This window comes from Miniopterus natalensis, chromosome 1 (genome assembly GCF_054644295.1).
Source record: "Miniopterus natalensis isolate mMinNat1 chromosome 1, mMinNat1.hap1, whole genome shotgun sequence".
Taxonomy (NCBI): Eukaryota; Metazoa; Chordata; class Mammalia; order Chiroptera; family Miniopteridae; genus Miniopterus; species Miniopterus natalensis.
The window spans coordinates 146989099-146998551 of record NC_142081.1 but is presented as its reverse complement, the minus strand read 5'-3'; the positions used below and the strand labels follow the sequence as shown (position 1 = coordinate 146998551).

Sequence of the window (9453 nt, the reverse complement as noted above, 5' to 3'; positions counted from 1 at the left end):
GTTTGCTTTTAAATTAAGTATTTAAACTACAAATAATTTACAGGGGTTTTTTTTTGTTTGTTTTTTTACATTAAGCTATATATATGGTATATTTTGGAGTAGGGTAAAATATTCATATATATGTTAAGGGTTTTAAAAAGGATGTTAAATATCTATGGGTTAGAAAATCTTTGGTTTAAACTATCAGAACTCTCGTGTGCCCTAGGGACTGTGTGTGCCTCTCTTCCACTGATAAAGGTTCAAGAAGCACTGCAATTAGCATTTGGCAGGGAAAAAAGACTCAGATTATTAGGCTTTAACAATGCCAATGGCATTAATTAGGATTGGTGTGTAGTTCAGCCAAGTCTTCCACCATAAGAATCAGCCTTTACTCTTTTTTTATTTTAAATGTTCATATATTGTTTCTCCTCTCACTTTTTTTTGGTATTTTTTCCACGATTCCACCTTTACTTTTTTTATTTTATTTCTAATTATTTATTTCTAAAACAGGATTAATGTTATTGAAAGTATTACAACGGTCCCCTCCCAGCCCCATGGCCCCACCCTACTGCCCTCCCCCCCTTCCTTCTGAGATACTCTTTTGAATGTTTCAATGTCTCTGGATCTATTCTGTTCATCAATTTATTTTGTTCTTTAGAGTCCACATATAAGTGAGATCACGTGATGTTTGTCTTTCGCTGCCTGGCTTATCACACTGAGCATAATACTGTCCAGGTCCATCCACACTGTCCCACAGGGTAGGAGATTCTTCCTCTTCAGGGCTGCCTAGTACTCCAGGGTGTGAATGTCCCACAGCTTTTTTGTCCACTCGTCTCCTGACGGGCACTTGGGCTGTTTCCAGGTCCCTCCTGTAAACTGCGCTGCTGTGAACACCGGGGTGCATCTGTCCAAACCGGGGTGTTTGGCGTTTCTTAGGATAGAATCCAAGGAGTGGGGTCACCTGGTCAAACGGCATTTTACAGCTGGAAGGCCCCGCAAACCCGCAGGCTGGCGGCCAGCGGTCCACGGGGCGCAGGACGCGCCCGTCACCCGCGCGCCATTGTGACGCCACGTGCGGGGGCCACGCGCCCAGCGCGCTGCGGGCCGTTGGGAGGCGCCTGGGCGGCCCGCAGGCTCCATGAGGAAGCTGCTGGCCGCCGCCGTGTCCCGCGTGCGCTCGGGCGCCGCCCCGAAGCCGGCGGGCAGCGTGCTGGGGGCGTCCTGCAGCTATTCCAAGGACGCGACGTTTGAGATTAAGCGGTGTGACCTTTACCGGTTGGAAGAGGGTCCCCCGGCCACCGCGCTGCTCACCCGCGAGGACGGGCTGCGCTACTACAGGACGATGCGGGCCATTCGCCGCCTGGAGGCCCGGGCGGACCAGCTGTACAAGCAGAAATTCATCCGCGGCTTCTGCCACCTGTGCGACGGGCAGGAGGCCTGCTGCGTGGGCCTGGAGGCCGCCATCCGGCGCGGCGACCACGTCATCACGTCCTACCGCGCGCACGGCCTGTGCTACACGCGCGGGCTGTCGGCTCGCGCCATCCTGGCCGAGCTGACGGGCCGCCGCGCCGGCTGCGCCAAGGGGAAGGGCGGCTCCATGCACATGTACTGCGAGCGCTTCTACGGGGGCAACGGCATCGTGGGCGCGCAGGGGCCCTTGGGGGCCGGCATCGCGCTGGCCTGCAAGTACCAGGGGAGCGGCGAGATCTGCCTGACCCTGTACGGGGACGGCGCCGCCAACCAGGGCCAGCTCGCCGAGGCCTACAACATGGCGGCCCTGTGGAAGCTGCCGTGCGTCTTCATCTGCGAGAACAACCTCTACGGCATGGGGACGGCCGCGGAGAGGGCGGCGGCCAGCACCGACTACTACACGAGAGGCCACTTCATCCCCGGGCTGCGGGTGGACGGCATGGACGTGCTGTGCGTGCGGGAGGCGGCGAGGTTCGCGGCCGACTACTGCCGGGCGGGGCGGGGCCCCCTGGTGCTGGAGCTGCAGACCTACCGCTACCACGGCCACAGCATGAGCGACCCGGGCGTCAGCTACCGCGCGCGCGAGGAGGTGCAGCGCGTGCGGCGCAAGAGCGACCCCATCATGCTGCTCCGCGACAAGATGGTCAGCGGCGGGCTCGCGGGCGCCGAGGAGCTGAAGGACGTGGACGCCGAGGTGAGGAAAGAAATCGACGACGCGGCCCAGTTTGCTACGACCGAGCCCGAGCCGCCTCTGGAGGAGCTTGCCCATCACATCTACAGCGACCACCCGCCCTTTGAGGTGCGCGGCACGAATCCCTGGATCAAGTTGAAGTCCGTCAGTTAGAGGGAGGCTCTGAAAGGGTTATTGTTAGTCCCTCGAAGGGACGGTCAGCGTCAACTGTAAGCCTCGGCGTGCCCAGTTTTGTTAAGAAAGAATCAATAAAATCCAGAAGAGTCTTGTAAGTTTTATGGAAAGAAATTGTTATCCTTAAGAGTGTGTTAAAAGAGATGAAAAGAGAAACAGTGTACACCCAAGCAAAAGGGATATTACATGCAGTTGTACATCGTTGCATTAAAGATGCTATGAAGTTAAACATTTAGTCGTTTAAAAGAATGAAGCACATTAACATTTTCAAGAGTTGGTTAGAATCGGGCAGTGCCCAACTAAAGGCAGTTAGGGGCGCCCCTCCAACAGGAGCTAGGGGAGGGGTTTTAATAAGTAAGCAGAGCAAGGAAACCATTTGATTGGCTATCGATTAAGTGGTTGTCTTATTTAACAAAGCCTAGTTGGCCCAGGTTTGTGATTGGTTGTTCCTGAGTTTCATTTTCTGATTTGAGTGCATTGACTCTGCCTTAGGTTTTTGTTTGATTACAGAGGCTACCAAGACGTTAGAGCCACCTTAGTCTGATGGCCACCTTGTTTAATTACTTAAACAGTGTGAATATCTTAAAGAGCATTTCAAATTTATAGAAGTCTATAATATGAAAAACAGAGAAAAAATTATTTAACTTCCCAAGTTCTTTGTTGTAATAGTTCTGTTTGTTTTAGCTTTATGTTATTTTAGTAAATATTCAAAGAAAAAAATAATTATCCATCCTGCCAGGGGTTTATGAGTAAAGCCACTATCCTGAGGTAGAGAGATAATTTGCAGGCCACTCCAAGGTATCAGGACAACCTACTGCTGTACAACTTACAATAGTTTACTTGAATTAACCACTAATACTACCTATTATAGTGGCATGCCTGGGCATACACATATGCAGGCATCTTCAGTAGTGACATCTGCCTTGGCTAGAATTGAACATTCACAGATAGCTTTCTTCAAAGGAAATCTCACCTGGATTAAATAGGTTTGCTTCTCTCTACAGGCCAATACCATGTCACTTAGCATTGCAACTCACCACTTTGTGAAAACTTTTTTTTTGGTGTGTGCTTATATTTGACTAATGACCTAAACTCCCATTGAGCATAATGTTTGGCATATCTACCTCCTCTGAGATAGACTTACTAAAATCAGAAATAAGCCTGGCCAGCATGGCTCAACAGTTGAGCAACCAGGAGATTGCGCTTGATTCCAGGTGAGGGCACATGCCTGGGTTGTGGGCCCCAATCCCCAGCGGGGCATGCGGGAGGCAGCCAATCAATGACTCTCATCATTGATGTTTCTCTCTCTCTCCTCCTCCCTTCCTCTCTCTGAAATCAATAAAGACATATTTTTTAAAAAAAGAAATTAAAATTTGTCTGTGATTTAAGAAACAGTTTGTAGAAAACACTAAAAAAAAAAAAAATCAGTTTTTAACATTTAAAACCCATCACTAGAAAAAGCAATTGTAAGTATGCATGGTGATGAATGTTAACGACTTATTTTGGTGATCATTTTGTAATATATACACATGGCAAATCGCCACGTCCACCTTTAATATTACATTGTATATTAATTAAATTTTATTTAAAAAATTAAACCTTTTTTTTTTATTGTATAGCATCACCTTCTATAAATGAAAACTAGATACTTTCTAACAGAAAACCAAATTTTAGACACCTGTATGTATGAATATGTGTGTACACCTATGTACAGGTTTAATCTTCATACCTTTCCCCAAACAGGTTTAAACAAGTAAGATAAACTTAACACTTTGAATTCAGAAAACAGAGATAAGCAATGGTTTGTTTATAAATCAGTGATGTTACTAGCTAATGTGTTTTGATTATTAAGATTCAGCTCAGAGGTACTTTGATTGGATTCTCTCATTAAAAACAAAAAAGCATTTCATAATAGTCAAAATAATCTTATTCTCTGAATGAGAAAGGATTATTCTACTTTTTATTTGTTTGGACATAGTTATATTTTCATAAACTTGCAAGTGAAAGATAAGCTGCTCAATTAAAGCTATTTTCTGTATATAATATACATAAATCATTTAAAAAGTTTGTTTCTATTATGGATTCTTTTAATATCAGTAAAATTTAAGATACAAATAATTGATTAGAAATGAAACCATCACTAAACCAAGATACAAGATAATTTATATCAGGAAAAAATCTAATTTTACTATATTACAGAAATAAAGTACACTTGTCACAATATACATTATAACATTCCATTAAAGCAGGGAGTTGTCAATGTTTTCTATATTAAATGATGGCTCTGTGTGTACATTCAGGAACTACACTCCGATCACTGGTTGTACACAATCCTGTAGTGATGCAAAGAAAAACAGACCAACCAAAAAAAGCAAGTACCAAAACAAGGACCCATGTTGTTTTCAATCAGATCAAACGATAAGTTAATAATTTATAAGCTGTAACTTAGGTGTAGAAATGCAGCAGTTGGATTATATTTCCTCTCTATGCTACTGTGCTACTCACATATTTTAATCACATATTAGTAGACCTAATAAGCCATGATGGTCGTAAGAATTTCACTGTTGCAACAATGTTGGGAGATCTGAGAGAAAGAAGAGTTCCTATTATCTTAATCCTTATGATACTCTATAAAGGTAAAGGATTGCATGCATATCTGTGTAATGAAATGAGAAAGGAAGGAGGTTAAGAAAATTTTACAAAGGGAATGCTGAGATACATTAGAATTATCCTTATTTTTAAAAATTGATTTGTCTGCCAATCTAGTGTACAAAGAACAGCAGATGGTAGTGAAATTTAACCTAATTTATTTGTGAGAATGCTAGTTTCAAAAATTGAAATATAAATGACATACTATAAAATTTGTTCCTTTAAAGTGTATAATTCAGTAGATACTAGTGTTCACAATCTTGTGAAACCATTTCCGCTAACTCCAAAACATTTTCATCACCCCAAAGAGAAAACTTATACCACTTACAGTCAATTCACATTTTCTTGTCTCTTCATCCTCTGGAAAATATGAATTTATTTTCTGTCTCTGAATCTGCCTATTCTGAAAATTTCACATAAATTTCAACATAAATCATACATATACATATGGCCTTTGTGTATGTCTTTTTTCACTTAAAATGTTTTCAAGATTTGCCATAGGATATATCAATGCTACATTCTTTTTTATGGCCTGAAGAACATTCAATTTTATCCATTTATCAATTGATGGACTTTTGGACCTTATCAAATTTTTTGGCTAGTAAGAATCAAAGCTAGTATTGATAAAACATTCAGTCTTTTCTTTATAACACAAAGGGAAAATAAAATTTAGTGGTACTAGGCTAAGACAATGCAATAGAATTTCTTGTGATACAATCTTAATTAGACAAAATAACTTGAAGACAAGTGTTAAAATATTTTCAGTCTGAATATCAGATTATATGACCTATTGTTCTAATTGGATTTTGATTTTTAATAGACTTTAATTTTTAGAACAATTTTATTTTTACCAAAAAATTGGGAACAATGAACAGACTTCCCATATGCCCTGCACCTAGACTCTCTCTTATTAGTAATATGTGGGCAGGAAAGATAATCCCAGCTGGTCGAGGTTGTTCAACTCCTGCACTTCCCAGAGAAAGGCCTGTCTTCACACTCCTGGGAGATAATTTCTGAACCCTTGGAATATTCTGCTTGATAAGAATGTTTCTGTATGCCTGAGGCCTTGAGCCATGCTGTAGTAATTTGTCCAGATGTTTATCTTATTATGTCCCCATGTCACTATACTGAGAGGAGAGACCTGGAAGCTTGTGCCTGATTTCTCTGAGACTTTTCTCCATGAGTCTTTACCCTTTGCTGATTTTGCTCTGTCTCTTTTCACTGTAATGAACCATAAGCATAACAAAAAAGAAAATCAAGTTTCTTAATTATACAGAACAAAAACATGTAAAAGAAGAGTCTTAGAAATATTAAATGACTAATTTAGGCTCACACAGTGAGTAATAATAAGAGCTATTAATCATAGCTAATGTTCTTTTCTGCTAATGTGCTTTTGAGTGTACGACAATATGCTTAGTATTTAATATACATCATTGTATGTAATATTTGAAATAGCCACATCATGTGAGCATTCTAATCTTCACTTTACAAGAGAACAAACTGAAGGTCAAGTAAGTTGTTCAAGATTGCATACTTTATAAAGGGTGGAGCTAAGTTTCAAAGCCAGGCAACAAAGTCCATATTTTGAAGATTACTTTTTTGTACTGCTTTCTTATCGTTGCTTCTTGTAACACGCAACTTTGTAATAGGTGAAAACAAAGTATGTTAAAAAACGAATGAATGGAATTAAACTAGAAACAAGAGATTTTTATCAACTCCTTTACTATAAACTAAATTCAGATTTTCAGGCTTAGAGTAGAAACACAAAGACCAAAATTGAAAGGGAAACACACAGGGTATTGCACATAACCACAGGAAATAACCACAAATTCTGTGATACTCCTCCCACTGAGAAGTAGGATTGATGTTCCTTCCCTTTGAATCTGGTGGGCCTGTGTCTGCTCTGACCATTAAAAGGCAGCAGAAATGATTCTGTGCAGTTGCAGGGCCCAAAGCACAACAAAAAGGCAGGTTTTGCTTTGTATGTCTTAGAACCTTATCTCTGGGAGCTGTGATTCTCCATTTGAGAAGTTCAAGTAAATCAAGAACCCCCTGCTAGAGAGTATGTGGGAAGGCACTTGTCACCAGTTCCAGCTGACTCAGCCTTCCAGCCAAACCTGCAAAGGCAATAGATATGAGTGAAGGCCATCCTGGACCCTCCCGAACGCCCATTCTCTCACTGAAAGCCAGCAAGCGACCACAAAGTCTTGAGTAAAAGTGGAATCACTAGCCAAACTGCCCAGATTCTCAATGTACAAATCACAAGAAAACAAAAATGGTTGCATTTAAGAGTCTAATTGTTGAGGTATTTTGTTACATATCAGCAGATGACGAGAATAGAAAGTGAAGTTAGACTCAGCAGAAATGGGAATTACATTCCAAGCCAGAAATGTCAGAACAAGTGAAGGCTAGTAAACCAAATCAGAAGCAGAAAGCTTATAATAACAGAGGTTCACAATTCAGAAATCTCAAGGGGAATGAAATGAGTCTTCAATAAAAATAAGAAAGCTTAGGAATAAAACTACAACTAACTGTTCAACATATATTTTTCCACCATCTGAGGCTGGTTTTCAGATTAACTTAAAGTACCTTAAACATTAGGTTTTCAGGATTTTATGGTAAAATGTTGTCAACCATAGATCAAGAAACACACTGCAGGTTTTATCTGCAATTCCACTGACAGAGGCTTCTCTACAGCCCAGTTGGAAGTTTTCTCTTGATTAGTGAGTACCAGGCCTTGCTGAGTTAAAGCCAGCGCTTTAAATGCTAAGGCAGCGTGTAAGAAAGTCATTGGGAGTTCACAGATATTCATGACCAGCCTACCCAAGTAGTAAAGAAAAATCTAGGCAGCCAAGGATTTAGGATTAATAAAACCTGAGAGACAAAGCTGGAATGAAGTCAGGAACTGAGGCAAATTGCTAGGTGTAGATAGAGAGACAGAAGGCTGAAACAGAAGCCAGGAGATTAAGGTGGAAATATATAACAAATAACTGCAAAGGAACTAGAAATAGTAGGTTGGCATATTGGTGACCTTTGTGACATCACAGAAGTCAATACCATTTGGATGAATTGAATCAGTAACATCTCTTGTACTGACAGGCCCTTTAGAACCTAGTACTTCCTGTTCAGTATCACTTGGTTTTAAAGCAATCCTGCATTTATGTGACATAGAAATGCGTCTGGACTTTGGTATCATTTAAATCTGAATTCAAATCATAGCCCTATCACCTATGAGAAATAGTACCTTGAGAACGTGACTTAACTCTCTGTGTCTTCATTTCACCTGGAATAAGGTTGACGAATGGGACTGTTACAGATGTTAAATGAAGAAGTCATTCTAGCTTAGTTCTAGGTACATCCAAGATGATCAGTAAATGGAAATTTCTAGCCCACAGGAAAATTTCTAGTCCACAGAGCTGTTCATTGATAAAAGGACAAATTTTTGAAGAGACCACATTTCCTCATCTGAAAGCAATAAAAAGAAAAATCTTCAATTTTATGTAAGCAGTGAGGTGCAAAGATTGCTGAGGTCAGAGGAAAATGAGGCTGTATGTGGAATATATTTTTGCAAGTTCAGCCACCCTTTGTTTTCTCATGACTCTCTCACTCTTGACTTTAGTAATTCTCCTTCAGCCAGTATTAGACGTAAAAAAATAGTTATGAAGGGCCAGCGAGTTTGGGCAGTTAGACAACTTAGGAGTAATGAAACTCCTCACGTTGCACCAGGATTTTATTCAGAATTGAGGTTCTATTGATATAGTAACTACAGTAAAGCATGTAGAAACTGTGCAGATACTACTGTGGTAGAATCAGGGCTGGGAAATACAGACGTGACCATTCTACTTTAATATAAATGACTGTGGATATTCCAATTCTAGCAATTCCTTCAAAATTAGCCCCACTCCTCCTATTGTAGATTTCTTTTATAAAGAATGCTCCCACATATTAATAAAAACATTGGCCTGATCAAGCTTGAAATAAACATTCAACCCCAAACTATCTGTTCAATCAGTATTATAATCCCATCTCGCTGACTTAAGTCGTGTCTGTTTGATTCATGAGGTCGATCTACACAGCAAAGAGCAAAGATAAGAGTCTCTGTACTGGAACTTGAGAAAGAGAGATGGAAATTTTCTGCAGAGGTTATGCACAGAAAAGAACACTATCAAATTAGGAAACACTGAAGAGCAACAAAGACAGTTCATACAATACTTTCCTTTCGACAGGCCAATAAATACTCAAGCTGAATAATTTACCAAAAGAAAAAGAACTCCCTCAAACCTCATGACCTTTGGAACAATGAGCAGTTCAATTACCCACACGCGCTCTATCAGGAGGCGGCCTTCCAGGCTGCCCTGTGATTTCAGCAGTCAGACGTTAGAATTATTAAAGCGGGGGAACACCGCCTCTGTCGTTTCTGTGTCCTGCTATAGTTTATGTTACCTTCTTTTAAAAAACCTGCTGCCACATGAAGTAGCACTTTGCCAAAA

At 41.0% G+C, this 9453-nt stretch overlaps 1 protein-coding gene across 2 annotated transcripts; it reads left to right on the top strand.

The window, feature by feature from the left end:
- The first annotated feature begins 1117 nt into the window (after window positions 1–1117).
- On the top strand, window positions 1118–2293 carry PDHA2 (pyruvate dehydrogenase E1 subunit alpha 2). 2 transcript variants are annotated; one of them, XM_087816153.1, is made up of 2 exons: window positions 1118–1642; window positions 1724–2293. In XM_087816153.1, the coding sequence occupies exons 1-2, from the start codon at window positions 1118–1120 to the stop codon at window positions 2291–2293; spliced, it is 1095 nt and encodes a 364-aa protein (XP_087672279.1). The 2 variants fall into 2 exon arrangements, with proteins under 2 accessions (XP_087672279.1, XP_016061764.2); XM_016206278.2 differs by having other exon boundaries at window positions 1118–2293.
- The last annotated feature ends 7160 nt before the right edge of the window (window positions 2294–9453 follow it).

Excerpts from the sequence above, each read along its gene's own strand:
- PDHA2 (XM_016206278.2), top strand. The coding sequence starts at position 1,118 with ATGAGGAAGCTGCTGGCCGCCGCCGTGTCCCGCGTGCGCTCGGGCGCC.